This window comes from Danio rerio, chromosome 15 (assembly GCF_052040795.2).
Source record: "Danio rerio strain M-AB ecotype USA chromosome 15, GRCz13ab, whole genome shotgun sequence".
NCBI classification, from domain to species: Eukaryota; Metazoa; Chordata; class Actinopteri; order Cypriniformes; family Danionidae; genus Danio; species Danio rerio.
This window is the reverse complement of record NC_141035.1, coordinates 34,002,681-34,025,422: the sequence shown is the minus strand read 5'-3', so window position 1 is coordinate 34,025,422 and position 22,742 is coordinate 34,002,681. Positions and strand designations below refer to the sequence as shown.

At 34.4% G+C, this 22,742-nt stretch overlaps 1 protein-coding gene across 5 annotated transcripts in view; it reads left to right on the top strand.

Moving 5' to 3' along the window:
* Positions 1 to 13,332, top strand: part of cuedc1b (CUE domain containing 1b) — a 49,712-nt gene extending 36,380 nt beyond the window's left edge. For 3 of the 5 annotated variants that reach the window (XM_087283007.1, XM_087283009.1, XM_087283008.1), the window contains 4 exons: positions 3,215 to 3,295; positions 3,381 to 3,476; positions 3,718 to 3,774; positions 12,484 to 12,557. In XM_087283007.1, the coding sequence (XP_087139133.1) occupies positions 3,215 to 3,295; positions 3,381 to 3,476; positions 3,718 to 3,774; positions 12,484 to 12,557 (308 nt within the window). Of the gene's footprint in view, positions 1 to 3,214; positions 3,296 to 3,380; positions 3,477 to 3,715; positions 3,775 to 12,483; positions 12,558 to 12,740 lie in introns of those variants that run through there. The other 2 variants (XM_087283010.1, NM_001089373.2) reach the window with 2 other exon arrangements.
* The last annotated feature ends 9,410 nt before the right edge of the window (positions 13,333 to 22,742 follow it).

The window sequence follows — 22,742 nt, the reverse complement described above, 5'->3', positions numbered from 1 at the left end:
ATATTTTTTAATAATAGTGATAAAATGTATATTAAAAACTGGAAAAAAAAGTGTTTACACACATTTACATAAATACAATTTTAAAAATGTTACTTGGGTAAGCATAGCCGTAGTAGCTCTCTCATATAATAAGATATCCACTAAAGGGCATTGGAAATACTGATTTACAAGTTGTGTTTGTAGAAAAATCATCTAAATATTTGCATATTACTTAATAATAGTCATAAAATGTATATAAGAACTGAAAAAAAAGTGTTTACACACATTTACTTAAATACAATTTTAAAAATGTTACTTGGGTAATCATAGCCGTAGTAGCTCTCTCATATAATAAGATATCCACTAAAAGGCATTGCAAATACTGATTTACGAGTTGTGTTTGTAGAAAAATCATCTAAATATTTGCATATTATTTAATAATAGTGATAAAATGTATATAAGAACTGAATAAATAAGTATTTACACTCATTTACGTCAATAAATAATTTTATGCCTGACTAAAAAAATATCTGTGAGTGCAAATTTTTATGTGGGGCTAGCGATGGTCCACAGCCAATGAAAGAGCAAAATATAGGGCAGCGAGGAGTTTGGGGAGGAGTTATAGACCACAATGTCAGGAAACATAGCTTTCCAAGAACGTTGATTCTCTTTCAGAAATGGGAAGAGTTTGTTGAACTTTGGCAGGAACACCCAAATGTTCCTTCTCGATGTCTTGTCTAAGCATGTGCTATTTCCTTATCACTTTTCACATGCAACATACAGACAGTTGTTAGGCAATTCTTTCTGTAGTAAAGACATGCAGTGTGTAACATCCTGTCACAGATCCATAGAGCAGTGTAAACGCAGCAGCAATTGAAAACTACCTCAAATATTCATGCAGGGATAATGATGAACTCTGCAGTCTACATAGTGGAGTAAGAGGTGACATTGGTGCAACTACCAATTTGCTAAAGTGATAAGCAATGACTTTCTATTACATGTAAGATACATAGCAGAATGCATCAAAAGTGAAACAGAACAGAACAATACTACTTGTTTGAAACTGTGCAGTACATGGAAATTTTATCAGCTCGGTTCAAAAGAAAAGACAGCAATTCAATGGACCAGGCATTTACATTATGCTGTGAAACCCACTGAAGTGTTTTAGTCAGATTAATCAGTGCTGTCATTCTCTACAAGACAGCACACAAAACAGAACAGCCAAACATCCCAAAACAGCCGAAAAATCAATCAGGTCAATTACTGTAGTTTACTGCATTAACACTTAAAGAGAACCATTGACAGAAATGTGGGATATTTATATCAATCCCTATTGATTTATCGCATGTTGGTATCCGCTGGGTTTTAATGTCTTAAAATGTCTTAAATCTTTTTTAACAAGTCTTAATTTTCCTTTTTTAATGTATAACTACACAATCTGATCATTACCACCCATACAATCACCAACAATCCACCTTAATTAAATGTTTATTTAAAAATAGCCTTTAATTACTTTCCTTACAGTAACATTTGCTTTAAAGTTCTCCATTTATTTACTGCTGAAGAAACTGACCTGACCTAATTATTTTTGTATTATTAAATTATTATAAATACTGTCGACTGAAGTAAGTGACTGCTATGTTTTGTTCTTTTCTTGGTAAGGGTTATAAAGTTTTGTGAATAGGTGTATTTAAAAGGTAATATAAAAAAATCTAACTAAATTATTAATATTGTATTATTAAATGTATTCAATTTGAATCATTTTTGATATACTGTAGCAAGTGAAAATCTTTTCTAACTGGGATATTTGAAAAAAAAATCCTTAGCTTTCAGCCCTGTATAAGGCTAAAATTTTATTCATAATGTTCCTAAAAATGTCATAATTTTAACTTTATTATTTATTTAGTATTGTTATCAATGTAACAAATATATTAAAGGGGTAATGTAATATAGTTACTGTATTTTCCAAGTCGTATTAGTTGTTACAAGTCATATTAGCATAGACAATAAAGGAATACATTTGAATCTAGACTTTTGCAACAATATGCAATACTTGACTGAACGTGTCAGTGTTTTAAAATGCCTTAATTTGAACATTCTTTTCTACAATTGAAAAATAACATTTCAAATGTATTACTTTTTACTTTGAAGAGCCTCAAATAACAAAAATAAGCATCTCAGTGTGGACAAGAGACCAAAACATACACTTAAAAATGACATTTGCTGTTTGTTTAAACTGCTTTTCAAAATGAGCTTAAACAACACAATTCCTATGTGTTGGAGGGACAACTTAATTGTTTTATGTTCAATCCACTTAAATTTAAAATAAAACAAAAAAAAGAATTAACAAGTTAACTTAATTTATTCAAGTTTTCTTAACAAAAATTGATTAAGTGAATTAAATTGTATTTACAAATTTAAGTGGATTGAACATAACACAATGCCGAGTTCAGACTGCTGAATTTTCAAAGTAGTCGTGTCACAGATGTTTTCACACTGCATGACTATCTGCGCTAGCATTCCGTCGCTGCTGTGTTTACACTGCAAGATGGATCGGCGATGGAGTTTAACACTGCTTGACTTTACAATAGGAGAATCACTGACAACTTTTTCTCGGTCTACAAACTAGGTCTTTTAACCAAACACATGCAAGAAGTGCTTTTACCTTCTGCCCCAATCTCCCACTTGCCTGCAGATACCCATAGTGGATGCTGCTTTCTCATTGGCTATAGGTGCTCGCCGATGTTATTTTAAATCAGAACGAGCATCAAATGACACGATTTTGAATAGCAGACAGATCCAGATATTTAGCATCCCAAATATCTCGTGTGTGTCTGCAACGCACCGACGATACTCTCAGAACACGTATTTGATAGTTCACGCTTGTTCCTTACGTGAACGATCACCAATTTACCTGTGATTTCAGGCATTTGTCGGCAATTTCTCAAAACCTGTTGGTGAGTCAAAATCGGCACTAAAATCATGCAGTCTGAGCCAGGCATAAGTTGTCCCAAAAAGAGCTCAAGAATTGTGTTGATTCAGCTCATTTTAATTAAGTCGTTTGAACAAGCATTTCAAACTAATTTTGAAATGATGCATTTTCAAATGTTTCCTGATTGTTCATATTTAAACTTATTCATATGTAAACTTATCACATAATCACCTAAATGTTTTAAGTGAGCTTGTAGTGTACTTTGCGACCTCAATATGATTTTTACATTTTTCTGACACGCAGGTGACCACTATGCTTCTGGATCTGTAGAGGCCAGCACAGATGATGCTCTCTTCAGAGACAAGCTAAAGCACATGGGCAAATGTAAGCACTTTTTTTCTACAACACAACTGGTTTTCAGAATTTACCTTTTAGGATAGTAACATTTCTGTTGCCTATTCATCTGTAGCAACCAGGAAGAAGCTGTTTGAAATTGCCAGAGGTTTCTCAGAGAAGACGAAGCGGAGGAAGTCTAAAAGGAGAACGCTGCTAAGACATCATTCATATCCTTCAGCTGCAGAAAATCTGAATATTTTAGGAGCAGTAATGTATTCCGAATTAGGACAAGGACAATGTGAGAGGAATGTGAATATTTTTGAGACTCTGCATTGGTTATGAACATGCTGTTTTTGCTGTTGAGGATTTTCCAGTAAATATTATATTGGGAGTCTGGAACAATGATTGTGATTGAGTTTAGTAGAGTAAATTTGGTGTGAGCAGTTTACTTTAACTGCACTTTCTCAGATTGGGCACAGCCAACTCCACTGCCAACCTTCTAGACGATGTAGAAGGAAACCCATGTGGTAAGATTTGCCGTCAAATTCACCAAACCATATTTTCTTAATGTATCTGGTTGATTGATTGAAGTGAGTTTATAACTTGTATTACTTAATAGTGTGTGTGAATGTTTGTGTGTGTTTCGTCAAATGTTATATCTATATATTCATATTTATGCATAAAGTGTGAGTAATATTGTTTTTTAATTGATCAAAAGGAATCTTCCATTGTTGCCTTTCTAATTTAGATAAATGCTTTATTTTATTATAATGTTTTAACTTTTGTTCATAAAAATAATTCTGTAAATAAATGTTTCTAAACATTAATAAATGTAAATAAATCTAAACAAAACTAGGTACAAAACTACTAAGCAGCACAACTGTTTTCAGAACTGATAATATGAAACATTTCTTGAGCAGCAAATCAGCATTTTGGAATGATTTTGAATAACGAATGAGTTGAATAACGTTGTAAACTATTTAGCTTTACATCACATGAACACTTTCCTATTTTAAATATATTAGTATTATTTTTAGATTTTACTAAATAGTTTTATTTGATTTCTAAACTTTTTGTTTTATTTTTAAACTTGTATTATTGTTTTATATATGCAATTCGTTATTTGAATTGTTTAAGACCACATTATGAATTGTATTATGTATGCACTGCAAAAAAAGTCTTTCTTACTTGGTTTTTGTCTCATTTCTAGTCCAAATATCAAAAAATTCTTAAATCAAGAAGCATTTTTAAAAAAAAAACATTTTGTCTTGATTTTACATATAATTAAGCCTGGTTTATACTTCTGCGTCGAGTAATCGGCTTGACCCATGGTGCATGCAATGCGTGTAGCTGTGCATTTTTATTTCTGCGCACTATTTGTGTTCCTCTGCAATAACACTTTAGAAACACTAGCTGGCAGTAGGTGTTTATGTTACTCTATGTCAAATTTCTTAAGGTGCTTAATGTACAAGTGGCTCAAACTTGCTAATTTTGAGTTGGTAATGGGCATATGTGCAACAACAACTTAAAACACAAAACAGCAGTTTTCATCTGGAGCTTTTTTACGAGACTCAACACTTTTAAACACTCGCTCCATCGGGTATGCGTGGCTCTTGGTCCCGCCCACAGTCATCAGCGATACCAAGCCGACCAATCACAGAGCGTCGTTGCGGCGTATAGTTAAAATTTTTGAGAGTTTCGCAATCAGCGTCGCCGATGGCCACGGCAAGAGCTATGCGTCCACACATAGGCTGAGCCGTAGCATATGCATGCGCTTGATGCAGAAGTATAAATCAGCCTTAAGTCTAACTAAAGTAAATTTTTCAGTAAAACAAGTAAAATAATCTGCCAATGCAGTAAGTAAGATGTTCTTATTTCAAAGCGAAAACAAGTGTATTTTGCCAACCGCATTGGCAGATAATTCAGCTTGTTTTATTGAAAAACTCTGTTATTAGGCCCTATCATACACCCCGCGCAATAAGGCACAGCACATGTATTGCGTGATTTGTTACTATTTTCAGGCCAGCACAACACTAATTTTCATGTTTTGCACCATGTTGTTTAAATAACAAATCCATTTGCGCCACTTTGTGGTCTTATTATTCTGGTCTATAAAGGAGGTGTGTTAAGGCCGTTGTTGGCGCTTTGCTATTTTGAGAAACTGAAATAGACTGCGCAATTGACCAAGTAGAAGCACAGAGCATGTTAGTTATGTGCCTATGCAGATCCAAATGCTTACACATTGTTTAATACACACAGGATGTACAACAATACACAAATATCTTTACATATGAAAAAAAAGTTTAAAATGTTGCAAAAAGGATTATTTTCTAAATAAATATAAAAACCACTACATCCATGCCTCATCTCAGGGGGCTTTTTTCAGTTGATTCATGACAATTTGCATTTGTATAATGTTATTATTATTTGTAGTATTATTTATTGTATGCATATTTATTTATTTTTTTAAATACTGTCGGATTTTGGAGATGGATGCATCACCATATAGGGAATAAGAATAGGGCATGTGTGTTGGCGCCATATACAGTATGCTTATGGCGACAAGAGTTTGATTCCTGGCTCAAGATCCTTTGCTGACCCTTCTCCTCTCTCTGCTCCTAATACTTCCTTGTCTGCAACCTCTACTGTCCTTTCCAAATAAAGGTTAAAAAAAAAAGAATGAGGCATGTTTGGATATAAGTTACTCTCAATTGTTTGTTATTATTGTTATATTATTTGTTTGCGGGAAATTAGAACTGAATTTAGAAATAGTTTTGAAACAAATCTTTGCACTTACAAACGAAATTAAATATGTAGGCTAATGGATGTCTTAAGTGGAGTGCAGAGGTGGGACCAAGTCATTGTTTGGCAAGTCACAAGTAAGTCTCAATTCATTGCCCTCAAGTCCCGAGTCAAGTCCCGAGTCAAGACAGGCAAGTCCCGAGTCAAGTCCCGAGTCAAAGGCAACAAGTCTCAAGTCAAGTCCAAAGTCCTGCAGTTTGATTTTCGAGTCTTTTCGAGTCTTTTTAACAGAAAAATAAAATATATACAGATTAGGTATGGTTGTAAGATCTGTATTGATTAAACAAACCTTTTTTTATTAAAGAACATTGCTTAGATATATAAAAATACAAATGCAATTTTCTGAAAAAGTACTGAACAGTGCTGCGTCTCGTCTCCACAGCATAATGCACAAGAACGAGTTCCACCAAAAAAAGACTCCATTTTGCCTCACATCACACAGAAATTGCAGGTCTACTGCTGTCTAATTCATTAAGTTTAGTTGTGCTATGTTATGTCTTCGGTGATCAACTTGTGATTAACCAAAATTACATAACCTCAATGTGGTAGCAGTAGACCAACTCCTGTATATGCTGCAAAGTTAAATTGAGTGAAATTGGAATTTTGTCAATTGAATCTCGTGTGTCCTAAAGAGATGGAGTTGCAAATCCGTCTAGCAGCAATGTAAAATGGTAGCACATATTGTTAATGAAGTAGGCTACTTCATACAAACAATAAAGTTGTTTTCTTCACATAACGTTGAAGAGCTTTGCTCTCTACCTTGTGTGATGCTCGTGCACAGATTTCCTCTGTTTGTGGACAAAACTGATTGCGACTTCTCAAATTTTCTCTCGCTCTCAAATATGCACTGCTCACACACAAATTTTCTTGAGCGCTCTCAGAGATTATATGCAAACTCACAATTTGTGTCGTGTTACCTCTTCCTTTCATGCTTTTTGATATGATTCATATTGCTGCACTGTTTAATAACAATAACCAAAATACTAAAATAGACTTACATATTAAATGTTTAATCTAATAAACCATAACATTTTTGGTTGTTTTATATGATGAGATATTTTCAGTTTCAAACACTTAAAGACAGAGAATAGACCAGTGGTGCCCCCCTGAAAATTTGCTTAAGGGGGGCCAGAAGAGGCCAGCTACGTCAGTGGCACCAATCAATCCACAATAATTTAGTGGCTGCTATTTATTTATTGAAATATTGCATTGTATTGCATTTATGTAAGTAGATTTAAATAAATAATGTCAACAGGAAAATCATATCGGGTTGGCCACAGGGGTGGTTAGAGTTTACACAGGGGTAACACCCCTTGTAAAGGGGTTTACACCACTATAAGGCACCTCTGGAATAGATGTTGGATGTAAAGAATACATTTTATTTTAAAAGCATTTAAACAAAAACTAATGCAAGCAGAAATGTAACTGTGATAAAAATAAGGAAACACTTGATAAGGTATTATAGCCTACTGTACTATTCACTCTTCAAATAAATCTCACTATCAATCTCATTTTATCATGGCAGCTAAAATAAAGTAAACTAGTGTTTGCTGGCTTCCACTTTACTGATGAGATTGTGGAGGACATTTTCCATGTCATCCTCTTCATTTTGAGGAAAGCTGTGCCACAGGGCCCCTGAACACGTATATTGGCATGTACTGTGTTTTGAACAGTAGCCTACTACAGTAAAGAACTTCAATTGATCAGTTGTGGTAATACTATAGTTGCTATGGTAACACAAGTGTAATATAAACAAATTACCCAGTGCTGTATTATTTTACAATATAGGGTATTTTATACTACAAATCACTACACTTTACTGTAGTAAAACTACACTTTGTATTATTTTATCTGTTCACTATTGGTAATACTACTGTATTATGAAGCATTAATTAACAAGTCGTAAATAATACTAGCCTAAAACATAAGTATAATACAAGTATACAACAAGTATAATACTCAAAAACACTAGAATTTATTAAAGAATTTACCTTAACCTTTTAGTTTTTTGTGTATTGTTAATAAATAGTAAAGCAAGAAAGAAACCATATCAACATTCTTGGAATAACCCTTCGCTAAGCCTTGCCCTCCTTAGTTACTGTTGCTACGCCTGTCAAGCTTTCATGCCTGGCACATCTATTACAGTGTGTATGCGCTGGTGTCAGACATTCCCAAGGATTTAATTAGTCATTTTTGGCAAACAGGTGAGATATCTGAGAAAGCCAGACAAAAGAGGACTGCAGTATACATTACAGGGGTATATTCACAACATAATAGCAACTGATTAGAAAATAATTTTATCAAAATTGAAGCAAGGTTAGCCTAGCCACCTCATACGCTGAACATTCAACAGCATAGTTCATGCACAGCAGGACAGGTGAAATTATAAAATAATCTAATAACCTAAGAAACTGATGGATTTGTGCCGAATATTAGCATCATTGACCCATAACAGTGTACAGTACCTATTACTGTTAGCATGTTTGTGTGCTCTTTATCCAGTTTTTATTCAAATTTGCAGTTAAGTGGAAGAAAAAAATTGAAATGCACATTAAAGTATAAATAACAGAAGTGAACAAATAGATTTTTCCTACCAGCAAATATTAGTGTATGTATTTATATGCGTTACAATAGCGAGGGTTTAAACTAAGCAGTGCTCACAGGGTTCAACGCTAAGGATTTTTTCTACTGGCCCGATCGGGCCAGTGGTTCTGATTTTTACTTGCCCAGCCCAAATTTTCACTGGCCCCACCAAAAAAAAAAAAAGAAGTTAATCGCTATTTGAATGTGTGTGTGTGTGTGTGTGTGTGTGTGTGTGTGTGTGTATACACACACACACACACACACACACACAGTTGATTTCAGAATTATTAGTCCCCCTAAATTATTAGCACCCCTGTTTATTTTTTTCCCCAATTTCTATTTAACAGAGAACAGATTTTCTCAGCACATTTCTAAACATAATAGTTTTAATAACTCATCTCTAATAACTGATTTATTTTATCTTTGTCATGATGACTGTAAATAATATTAGACTAGATATTCTTCAAGACACTTCTATACAGCTTAAAGTGACATTTAAAGGCTTAACTACGGTAATTAGGTTAACTAGGCAGGTTAGGGTAATTAGGCTAGTTATTGTATAATGATGGTTTGTTCTGTAGACAGTCTGAAAAACAATTAGCTTAAGAGGCTAATAAATTTTACCTTAAAATGGTTAAAAAAAATGTTTTTATTCTAGCCAAAATAAAACAAATAAGATTATTATCAGACAAAATATCAACATTTCTTTGCTTTGTTAAACATCATTTAGGAAATGTTTTAAAAAGAAAAAACAAAAAACAAAAGGGGGCTAATAAATCTGTATATATATTTACGGTAATTTTTAAAATGTTTAAGGAAAACTATTCAGTTCATCAAGGCTATATTTATAAATGTAAAAAAGGTGTAATTGTTAAATATTTATAAAAATTTTAAATAACTGCTTTGTTATTGTATTTAGTTTCAAATAAAATAATTACTCCAGACATTATTGATTTTATAACTATTACCATTTATAAATATAATAATAATTAATATTAGTGATTTCTGAATGATCATGTGACTGGAGTAATGAAGCTGAAATCTCATCTTTAAAATCACTGGAATAAATGAATAAATTAAATGATAAACTACTTTTGAACAGTTATTTTATAGTGCAACATTTCACAATTTGTATTTATGATGAAATAATTGCAGCCCTGGTGAGCAGAAGAAGCTTGTTTTAACATATTTAATCACACTGACCCCAAACTTTTGTGCATTGTGTATAGAATATTTTATAAGTGAAAATGTGCACTTTAATTTTAACAACCCACTGACATCGTCACCAAATTCAAATCGAGGTCAGACTTTCTCATATATACAGAGCCTCATTTCAATTGTCAGGTTTTGTAGAAATCGATCAATTGAATTAATCAATCTATTAAAGAAACGTTGACTATAATTCTGTATTTTAGGCTTAATTTATAGAGAGACATAGCAGATGAACCGAGACTGCATCAGATCAATGTAAATCTTTCTTTCGAGCTGTCAGTGCGGAAATGAACAAAACAACAGGCCTAATACAACATAGGCCTATTATACGATTAAAATATGGAAAAATTAACAGATAGTAATTTCGGTCAATTTTCCTGACGGATAAACCGAGATCAGGCTGGATAAACAGCTCTCGGTAATATTTCAGGATGCTTTCACTTTCGCATTTACCGGTAAGAATGACATCTCGCCCTGCTCATCATTCCCTCTTCATATAGCCGTATATATGGCTATTACACGATCATGATACACTGTGATATAGCCTGGGTCGTTAGTTCGTTGCATTGTTTTGTTTTCTCGCTACAATCGATACGCTCAATAGGACAGAGACCGCGTCTCATTCAGGCGATCTTGGACTGATTGATTTGGCGCGGAAGCGAGCGCAACTGCTGGATATATGCTAAAAAACGCGCTAACGGGTGAAACGAGACAGATTCCAAAACAAACGTCTATGTGTGAAAGCACCGTAAGATTGTATTTGCACACAATTGACAGACAGTCGCAGCACGCAGCTCTGGCTCGATCTGGCAGGCAAAAAGGCAGCAGCTGGCCCGATCGAGCCAGTAACATTTTGTACACTGGCCCGAGTGTCTCGCACGCTGGCCCCGGGCCATCGGGCAGTCCTTATTGTCGAGCCCTGGCTCATAATATCGAGTGGAAAAAAAGAAAAAGACCGCTGGGAAGCATAACCTGCTTTTTTTTTTTTTTTTTTTTTTTTAAAAGAAACACAGTTTAGATCTGTTTAGGATAAGAGGAGTGTGAGTTATTGCCACCTATCATTGAATGTGAATATCGAAAACAAAACCAACTTAGCTTAACTCCTTTACCGCCCCTCACACAGCTTGATCCACGCTGGCATTTCTCCTCTTGGGCTTTGGTTTTGAAAAGGGAAAAAATCCCACCACCCAGTCCAAACTTTTAGGATAGCGGGTGTCAGATTTTCACAATCCAATTGCGCAACGATTTGGCTTGTTTCCCTCGCTCGAAAGCTTGACAGAGCCTCTGCCCGTAGCTACGATTGGTAAGCCGCGATTGGTGGGTGGCGGTTTTTGGGCGTGGCTTAGCGAAGGGTCAGTTTAAAAGGAGGATCCCGTGAGAGCAAAAGCACTAAAGGTATGAGACGCCATCGTAAACAAAAGTCAAGCGAACGCAAAGAGACGGAATGCACGAGAGAGAGAGAGAGAGAGAGAGAGAGAGAGAGAGAGAGGTGTATGTTGTATGTGTGAGAGAGAGAGAGAGAGAGAGAGAGAGAGAGAGAGAACGAGTATTGGCACGCGAGTATTGGCTCGATCTCAAGTTCAAATTCAAATTCTCTCTGCGTTCGCTTGACTTTTGTCCACTCCGGCGCCTCATAGTAGTCACGTTGGATACTGTCGAATCAAAACAATCTACCGTGCTTCGATTGGACGTCATGCCGAAAGCGCGCATGCTCACACACACGCACACATAAACGGGGAGAGAGAGAGAGCGGTCCATGTCAACATACTTTTTTATCGTTGGGCTTTTCATGGGAAGCAGCAAGTCTTTACAAGTCAATAGGGGCAAGTCCTAGTCAAAGTCCAAGTCATTTATGTTCAAGTCCAAGTCGAGTTGCAAGTCTTTTTATATTTTGTCAAGTCGAGTCTAAAGTCATCAAATTCATGACTCGAGTCTGACTCGAGTCCAAGTCACATGACTCGAGTCCACACCTCTGGTGGAGTGCATATAAACCGTTTCCTTATCCACAAAAGTAAAACAGTAAAGTAGAGGGTAAAAGTAAAGAGAATGTAAAGAGGCCAAATGGAAGAGACTCGTTCTTTATCCTCGTGCTGCAGATGGTCTGTTTTGACTATTTATCACTAGTTTCAGTTTTTCCTCTTACAAAGTCGCCATGTAAATAGCAAACATGCGATAGCATGACGCAACTGACTCTAAAGAGAATGGAAAATGAGGCTCCTTGATTGGTTTAATGCACGTTATGCTCAAAACACACCCATAACTCAATAAGAGAAGTACAACCTTGTTAGACCTTGCACTGGGGTGCAGAGAGTGTTTTTCCCTCCTTAAAACAGCAAAAATGGATTCAGGCATGCCCTTAATGCTTTTTTTTCTTACTGCTCTTTAGACTTTGCGCCTAGAACGTTAAAATAGAGCCAATTAGGACAGCCAATGTTTGTTTTTACATTACTGTGAGTTAAAATACGATTTAAAATAAGATTTTTACTTGCCTAAAAATTGCATCTTAATTGAAAAAATATATATATTTAGACTAGAAACAGGACAAAATCTGTCATTAAGAAAAGCTTTTTTTTTGCAATGTGCAGCTTAAATTCAAGATTAAATGTCTTAAGTTAGGATGTTGATTTGTTTGTGTTCAGATGAAGAACGTCAGCTTAGACGATTGGCTGCACAGGAAGAGGAGGAGCCACAAAAGGAACCACTATCATGGTAAATGTTTGATGCTGCCCTGATTCTCCTTGATTTTGTATTATTTTGCTTTAAAAGTCAATACTGTTGATTAATCATCTTTAAAATGATATGAATGTTTCACTCAATACTCAATCCACTCGCGTAATAATCCTGTTAATGACAGAGATGTTAATTAGCACAAAACCTCTTGCTAATTTCATTCCAGATCCCTCGTTGCTGTTGGGAAATTAGGCTTTCCATGGTGACCTGAGAATGACCCATGGCGGAGTGCTCCTTCTGTCAGTGGCTCCGGTGCTTTGCTCAATGCCAAGCAAGACTCCCAGACTCCAGAGGAACAGCCGAGGCAGGACTGACCGTATGATCATTTTGTAGCAGCCTTTTTGCGAGCCTAAGATTATTGTTACCTACATTTGATTACTATTAAAATTATTGTATTGTAACTGTTTGTTAATATTTGGTTTCATATGTAAAACTCAACAGCTATTGTAATGATTTCCAAGGATCTACCTTTTCATTTGTATCCCCAATTAGCTGAAAGAAAATTCCCATTTCTGTTTTTCAAATGCATCATCTAACTGAGGAATTTCTTTCCCCATTTATATTGGTTTTGACTTGAAAATGTTTTGATAGTTTTATTTTTGAGGTTTATTATAGTGTCAAGAGATGACAAACAAACGATGTCGGTTGTTTCAATGCATTAGTATGTAACATTTTCCTGATTTCTTAATGGACTCTTGGCAATTTTTAAGAGTCTAATCTGCACATTAAACATAAATAGTGTTTCCTCAATGAATGTACCCAGGTCGCCACATTCATTACTCAAAAACTTTTTCTCCTCTTTTATATCATTGTTATTAAAGGCACAGTTCACCCAAAAAATGCAATTGCTGTTATGTAGGTATTTTTGTTCTTCAGAAAAAAAGAGCATTTTTAGCTGAAACTGTGGTCTTTGGAGGTCTTCGGTGGCTCAGTGGTTTGCAGTGTTTGCTGGTTCTAGTCCTAGCTAGGTAAGTTGGCATTTCTGTGTGGAGTTTGCATGTTCTCCCCGTGTTCACTGGGTTTCCTTCAGGTGCACCGGTTTTCCCCAAGTCCAATGACATAGGTGAAATGGGTAAACAAAATTGCCCGTAGTGTTATGTGTGAATGTGTGAGTGTATGGGCGTTTCCCAGTCCTAGGTTGCAGCTGGAAGGGCATCTGCTACGTAAAACATATGCTGAAATAGTTGACAGTTCATTCTGGTGGCGACCCCTGATAAATCGGGGACTAAGCCAATTGAAAATGAATGAATTGATCAATGAATGAATCAATGAATTAATGAAAGCATGTAGTATTGGGTGATCCATTTTCATAAAGCAAGATTAAATAGACAAAAAAAAACATATTCAGTCAAAATTGAATTAATTTACATGGCTTATATGATGATGCATTGGGATTTTATCAAAACCATTGCTTTGTGCAAAAACATTGAACATTATTACCAAATCCCAGTTATGAACTGTGTAATTTGCTCACCTGTAATAACACTAGCTGAATTATTATATCAACTAAACATGGATTAGATCCATTTAACATTTAAAAGGCCAATGTTACACCCGCTTTGATTGTTATTACTCGATTGATTGGGCGTTATCAGCTGATAGTTTTGGGCCAGAGTGGCCTTCTGCGCCTTCTGATAGGTTCAGAAGGCTGTTATCAATTATCCAACGGAGTTTATCATCTATAAATTGCATAAGACTGATAATCCCCATTAAGTCGAGTGATTATATTTGAATTGGCTGATGTTATAAGTGAGGCAAAAAGACCCTTTAAATGTGGTGTTTTTATTTTTATTTATTTATTTTTTTTTTAGAATTATTATTTAGGGGTTTTCACCTTTATTATGATATAGGACAGTGGAGATTTTAGACAGGAAAGCATTGGAAGCAGAGAGAGTGGGAACTTTTGTGCTATATGTTGGTGCACAGTACCACTGTTGGCGCTGACTTTCGTAATTTTTTTTTTTTTTTTTTTTTGGCCAATATTTAAGTATTTTACATTGGGTTGGTCACATGTATTTATCTTTTTTTGGATATACTGTATATATTGCTGGTGGGTGAAGACTTGCATTTTATAAATCGCCAATGACCACAGTTTTGGCTAAAAATCTTCTTTAATGCTCTTCTGAAGAAGTCACCTGCATCTTGGATTGTCTGAGTAAATTGACTGCAGATATTCATGTTTGATTGCACTTTCCCTTTAAGGAAAAGAAAACATTCAGGTCTGATGTGATTTTAGGGTGCTGAATAGTCCATTTCCATACTACCTTTGCATCAGTTAAATCTAAATCGTTCATTTAGATGCTAGAGCACACTGTGTAGTTCCTCTAATGACAAGCAAAATAGATTTCAGTCGAAAAAGGTTCTCATATTTGCACTGCCATATCTGTTTCATAAAACATTTTATTTTGTGAAATGCAATTATATTCCTTGTTTAAGCCAGTATAGTTGCCATCTTTTATCTTCTGGTATTTTCGATATGAACACAATGCATAATGCTGTCCTCGAACCAACCAAAAGCTGCTGTGTGCTTTGCTTTTTTCGCAAATCACACTGAATAATTTCCCCTTCTGCTGTGCTTCCAGTAGGTCATGTGACTTTAAGATCAGAGATCGCCACCAATAAGAATGTGCCATTATGTTGCTTTGAGTGTTGTGCATCTCAGTATTGATTCAGTGCAAAATAGCCCATGGGAACACACTGTGTGATGATGTCTGTTTGTTTTGACTTCATGTACATCAGGTTGTCCAATAGTTCAGTCTGTTAGTTTGAAACCACTGCGTCATAGTGTAATATGTGCTGAGAGACGACTGTACCATGTTTCTGATTCACTTTTGAGCTCCTGAAATGTACTAAATATGGCTAATGGGGCTTAATAGTTTTATTTAAAGGGCATTGTTATGAATATGAAGTCTTTTACCTATTACATCACCTTTTGACATTATAGAACAAATTATATCAGTCGTCTTAGGCATCACATAATTATATGTTCTGTGAAGAGTAATAATAGCCATTATGAAATGTTATGGTGCCCATGCAAGGTTGTTGTTCTCTGGTGCAGAGTAGCCAGTTTTGAAAATGACAGTTTTATAAACAGCAAAACCTTGTTGAGAGAAGTAAAGGCACGTTCATACCAAGAACGATAACTATAATGTTAACAATACAAAAATGGTTACAATTTTAAATAAATAGCAGACTCCACATCACAAGCATAATGATTTTGCCCTAGCTGATTAACACTAAAAACCCTGACTGCCAATCAGAATCTAAGCTGCCATAAAGTATGTAAACACAAGTGGCAGATCACAGTAAAGTGGTGTTCGAACTAGGGATGACTTACCAGGTGCACTCCATGTTACTTTGCAGTACTTTCCATGTAAGCTTTGCCGACCTGGGAACAAAAAAACTATCAAAATTTGCAAGAGCAAAAGTGCTCATGAAGTGTGCCGTTTGGAATTGGATCATATATTCAAGGACTAGAAATGACCCATGATGCAGTTGTAAGGGGTTGTGGAAAATGAATGGACCCTTTTCACATTTCCAGGTTTCTAAGTAGCGAAAGTCATCATAGTTGGGCGTAAACTAAACTTAGAGCACAATAAACGGGAGAGTACAACAAGTAATCTCTTTAAAGTCCTGTGAGACTGATAACGGCAGCCAGAAGAGAGAACAACGCCAGATTTATTGTCCTGCCCATACACTGGTGGTAATTCGTTATTTGTAATTTGATGCAAAAATGAAATAATACATATATAGAGCATAAAATAATACGTTCATTTACTTTTTTATTTAATATTTATTTAATTTATTAGATATTAAAAACTTTCAATTTCCCAGTGTTGGGTTGCAGGGTATCCGCTGTGTAAAACATGTGCTGGATAAGTTGGAGGTTCATTCAGCTGTGGCGACACCTGATTAATAAGGGGATTAAGCCAAAAACGTTGAACACGTCATCATAACAGTCTTGTGAAAAAGGTCCATAGTTGCTTTCACATCATCTCATAGTTCCAAGATTCTGGCTAGTACTAAACACATTTCTTCAAATTCTGAAATTTCAGAGAGCTACAACTTGTACCATGTGACCTCAATAGTCAATCATTTGTCTCCTATTCAAGAATTCACAAATGTGAACAGCTAGCCTGATCTCACAAGAAAACGTAAGTATTTTACGTTTGGTCAGTCTAGTGGCTAATCCGTATGAATACATGAGTTCAGTCATAGGAAAATGTAAGATTTTTAAAAGGAGACATGGCGCCCATCCCTAACCCCAACCGTCATTAGGTGATGAACAATTTGTACTAAATTGTACGAATTAGATCGTAGTAATTTATATGAATTAGCCACTAAATAAAAACGTTACCAATTGCGGTGAGATTGTGTTGGAACAGCTCTAGGTAAAAATTCACCACTTTAAGCAGTACTAAACTACAGTGGAAATGCAAACGGTACCAAGCAAAACGACCCATACCACACAGTGGAAAATCAAGTGGACTACTGTGGACTATTATAGTAAATGGTGAACAAGGATTCAGAGGTTGTTTTGAAAACAGTTAAACAAACAATCCACTTTTTATGGAAATAGGCTCATTTAAAAACTCACCTTAAACATTTTTGAATCCAATTAAGTGATGCATAATATTATTGCACCTGCTGCAGCCATGGTACTGCAACAAAGCTCCTTGATTTTTATGCCAGAATGACCAGTATATGACCATATATATTATGCAAGTATATTTCCTAGCCATATCAACCTACAAACTACAAAGTAACAACTTTTCAGTTTCCGTTAGTCTGTCGATGTAACTACAGAAGAGTCAAGCTTTAAATTAAAAATGCTTTATTTGAGTGAGATGCTAATGGTCTAATCTAATTCAATGACTTATGCTAAGCTAAAAGTGTGTCTGCCATATCTGGAGATCATCTGAATGGCTTCAAAAATGATAAAACTCTACTGTTATTAGCGTATATGCAAAAAAGTGGAGTGTTTCTTTACATTTTTATCATTATAGTTATGGTTATTGGTGTGAACAAGCTACTGCTGTCATCTGTCATTCATGGGCACGACTAAGTGAGATTTTCCCTTCCATCCTGCTTCATAACATATTTTGTCCTCTCAGGGAACTTGCTCTCATTTCACTTTCTGCTTGAAGCACAATTAAAACTGAGATCTTACTAGCGCAGAGGCTTCAATAACAGGCAGAGTAGCGTTGTCTCTATTATGAGTCATGTCTGCTTCATTTTGCAGCCAATCTCCTTTTCTTGACTACATGTTGTGCGTTTACCCAGTTTTTTCAAGATCCCCATATTCACCTTCAGTCTTCATGTGGGAGAGGTTTAGTTGGAGGATCTGATGTGTAGCGTGTGAGCCACATGATTTATAGTGGGTCTTTACAATTAGTGGAATGTACTATTTATATTGGAAGGAAGCAACTGTACACGCAAATTGCCGTTTTTTTATATATGTGAAGTAATTGATCTTGCCATTATTTTTCTGTCCCCCTTGTTTCTTCTGAGGAGTATTATTCTCAAATGAACTGACTCTTTGTCTACTTGTCCAAAATAAAAGTGATTGTTCCGTATCACATCATTCACTTGAGACTATTTCAAGTTCTGGACTTTTCTTGAATCCAGATGTTTATTAGCTATTGGAATAAATAATAAAATTGTTGTACTCTGTCTGACCTTGTCATTTTTTTCTTCTTTAAAGTGCCAAAAGAAAGATTGATTCACGAGTATAAAAGGTGGGAAGTTTTTTATTGTTATTAATATTTTTTAATAATTGTAAAGGTCTCTGTATGGTAAAGCAGGATTATTAAATGCAAAAAAAAATTCGGTTAGGTTTTTTGCCAGAGTAAAAGCTTTAATTATAAAAAGCCAAAGGAAAGCAAACACTACCGGAAACCCTACCAGATTACTATGGTATAAATGCAGCACTACAACATACGAAAGAGAAAGATCGACTTAGAAGGCACTTATCCGTTTTATAATGATTTGATCAGCTGTCGTTTGAAATTACAAGTTTTTCTCCTATAAGGGCTTATTAAGCGGTCTCTGTCGCCATCTTGTGGTGGACCGTCGACCCTCTTTGCTCTGCTCAGTATGACAGGCTGATGGATGCCGACAAGCTGCATCTTCTAAATTATAAATCTATAGGCACTATCCTTATAAATAAACTGCATAGTTGCAATCTAAACAACTACATTCTCGACTAAAAAAGCCTCAAAAGTACGTTATGTTGTCCAACAGCAGCAATATTTGTCAAACTGTAGTGAGTTTATTGATCTGCTGTCACTCTGTGGGTGGAGTAATAAAGAAGGGTGAGGAGACTGTTAGGGTGCTGCTATTGCAGACTACCACACAGCATCAACCAATCTGAGTCAAAAACCAGAAAGAACTGTTGTATAAATATAATTTTACACAGTGATAAAAATACAGTCCTATGGTTGCTTACAATTTATTTTTTTAAATAATATAGCTTTTAATATAGCTGCTTTAGCTTTTTTTCTCTTTATTTTTATGCCAAGTAAAGATGTCATTGTTTATATAGAGATGGATTTTTTTTTTATATATAAACCCTAAATATACTGCCTAATATTGAAAGTATTGATAAAAATAGTGAAGACACAAGAAAACAATAATAATAGAAAAAAACTGTAAAATTGCTTAAAATAAGACAGTATAAAATGTTAATGAGTAGACAAGTTACAATCAGTGGTAGTGCAGTGGTAGGTTAGTGTAGACCAGGGGTTCCCAAACTTTTCAGCCCACGACCCCCAAAATAACAATGCCAGTGACTCACGATCCCTAAAATCTTCTGAGGTGGTTATGAATACAGAAACCTTGCATGCAATGGTGCACACACACCAATACACCCAAGTCTATTCTTTGTGTCATTTTTTTATAGATGTCAGTGCTGTAAATGAGCCAGAAAGTTTAACATGGTGTTATAGAATCAATCTGCTGCATCTGACGCTATTACTGTGTCTTTAATATAATGTAATTACCCTAGGGGTCGTAATCCAATACAACTAGTAACTATAAGCTAATATAGTAACTATATAGTATATAGTAACTTGAACAACATTTTTTTTCTTTTCAGTAGGCTATGGATGAAATATGGTATTTCTTATGGTTTCATAAAAATAGATTTTTGGAAATCACCCCCGACCCCCACATTGAGAAACACTGAGCATGAGAGAGAAAAGAAAAAAGGAAAATTACAATTACATGCAAGATAAGCCACATTATTCCCCAAGAGGTCCCTAAATATAATAATAAGGCTTGCCAAACATATGAAAATTTGCCAGAACCTCAAATTGAATTTTTTTTCACAGCGTGATGCTTTAGGTGTATTTAGAGTTTTCCAATGCAATAAAATTTGTCTATTTCAGCTTTTATTAATACTGTTTTTTAATATATTTTCAGTTTTAATAGAAGTTTGTCATTTTCATTAGCTACTGTTTGTTTTTTGTTTTTGTTGTTTCTTTGTAGTTTTCTTTTTTTTTTTTGGTTTCTTTAGTTTTACAAATGTTACTTATTTTAGTTATCAATTATTTTAATTTAAATAAAGGAGTTGGTTATACTCAATTGGCAAATAAAAAGTAAAACCTCTTGTTCTACATAATGCAACCAGAAGAGGGCAGTGCTGTCCTTTAAAATGGGTTTTCTTCTAAATAACTTCTAATTCTTGGTTTAACGCTTATAACAGATCACCAGTTCAAGACCTTCCCTTAACTGACTTTCTGCGAACGGATATTCCTGGAATTCCTTAGAAACGGCGCACAAAGCCCTATTCAACAATGCCATGGTCACATCACCTATCAGTCAAAGACAAAACAAAAACACCACGTCAGCCAACGTGGCAGGAATAACCGAGATAAAAAGTTCTGTATCAACCACGCTTTATCTGTATGACTCGCTAAGATCACCCTGAAGAGTTTTCCTTAAAACATAATAATCTCCCAACAAATAAACATGCACTTCTCTTGACCCAGAGACCATTCTGGCTCATTTTAAAGTGTCTTGTCGAAGCACGTATATAGATAAGGAGAACAGACTGAACTGTAAGATTCAATAACATTATCTGGTTTATCAGACTGTAGCAGAATGTTCTGACACTGCATGATATAACTAAATATTGTATAGAAAGAATATTCACTGTAAAAAATGCAGGGTTCCACATAATCCCTTCATGTTGTCCCAACACAAATCGATTAGGTTAACTTGTATGTTTTTTCACAAATTTAAGTGGATTGAACTTAAAACAATTATGTTATCCCCCCCAAAAATCAAGAAATGTGTTGATTCAGCTCATTTTAAATAAGTAGTTTGAAAAAGCAGCAAAAAAAATTGAGTGTTTGAATATATGCAAAATGTATATGGTATCTTTATTTAATGTTTCCTTCAGAAAAAAATCCCTTAGAGTGGCTCTAAACAGTAATAATTAGCAGTTAAAACTGAGCACAAATAAAAAAAAAACACACACCCAAAACCTACTTTTTTAAACTACTTATTTAAAATGACACAAAACCTCAAGTATTTTGGAGGTAAATGTAATTGTTTTATGTCCATTTCACTTAAATTTGTAAAAACAATTAAATTTGTGTTTGGAAAGCATCAAGGAATTGTTTGGAAAACTCCCCATCTTGAAAGTGTCATTTATCATCTGTTTACCACAATATGTTTTCTTGTTTTCAAGTGTTTTGATGCTGTATTGATGTTGTTTTGCACAGTACCATTGGCTGAATCTGTCATAGTCATGCTGCATCATGAATGAAACACAGCTTTTATTGACCTACCATCAAGGACTGGAACTAACCGTTTTATATAAAAGCTCTTGAGGTTGTGTTGTTTTTATGTAAACTGAGTGTCGCTCTTGACAACACTCTAATGCTGCCAGTCTAATCATAACTGCTTGGCTTCAAGAGGCTTGTTTTAATATTGGGAAAGTCAACACACTAGTTATGTTCATTTTAATTCCTCTAAATTAATCACATGCATAACAATGAATACTTTACAATCAAACTGTATACCAATCATTCTTGTAAGAATATTTTTGTTGCTCTCTGCAACAGGTTTTACAGGAACTGCCAACTATTTGCATTAACAGTGAGACACTTTGTAAGTTATGAAACAATACAATGACCTTTTTAGTTTTTAGTAAGGGATAAATTGAATATATTTCAGATATATAGGTCAGAAATAACTTGGTTTTGACAAACGATTATTTGTTTCACTGATATGGCTTCTTAGATTTAGATTTTATTTTATTAGCACAGCAAAAATAAATAGTGCCGGTAAGAAAACATACAGTTTTGGTTAAATAGAGATTAGATATATTGATTTCGTACCTATAGATTACTGTTTTTATTTTATCTTACTTTGTGTTGGGTTTGATCTCTGGCTTTGTTCAAAATCAAAAATGTTCATTTAAAAAGAAATATATACATAAATCAAACGTTTTAAGATAAACACAATTATAAAATACCAAAAATATGATTAATAAATTAAAAAAATTAAATAAATACATTAAAATTAATTATGGATTAAAATGAATGCAAAAAAAGTGATGAATAATGAGTGAATAAAGGTTTAAGTAATAAACCATTAGATAATTGATTAAAATACAACTAATATTTATGATGCATTTTATTCATTATATGACAATGCCAAAATTAGTAAATGTGTGTGTATATATATATATATATATATATATATATATATATATATATATATATATATATATATATATATATATGTATGAAAATTTTAAATGCAAAAACTTCTTAAGTGCCATATACTCTTTGTGCAAAAAAATAGATTATTTGCATTGCCTTTAAAGTGAAATAACTACACTTAAACATTTCTAAAAAAAAAAAAAAAAAAAAAAAAAAAACTGAGGAAATTTTCAGATGGCACTTAGAGATTTATGCATATGAACTCTTTTTAGGTATACATATACAGTTGAAGTCAGAATTATTAGCCACCTTTTGATTTTGTTTTCTTTTTTAAATATTTTCCAAATGATATCTAACAGAGCAAGGACATTTTCACAGTATGTCTGATAATATTTTTTTTTCTGTAGAAAGTCTTATTTGTTTCATTTTGGCTAGAATAAAAGCAGTTTTTAGTTTTTTAAATACCATTTTAAAGTCAAATTTATTAGCCCCTT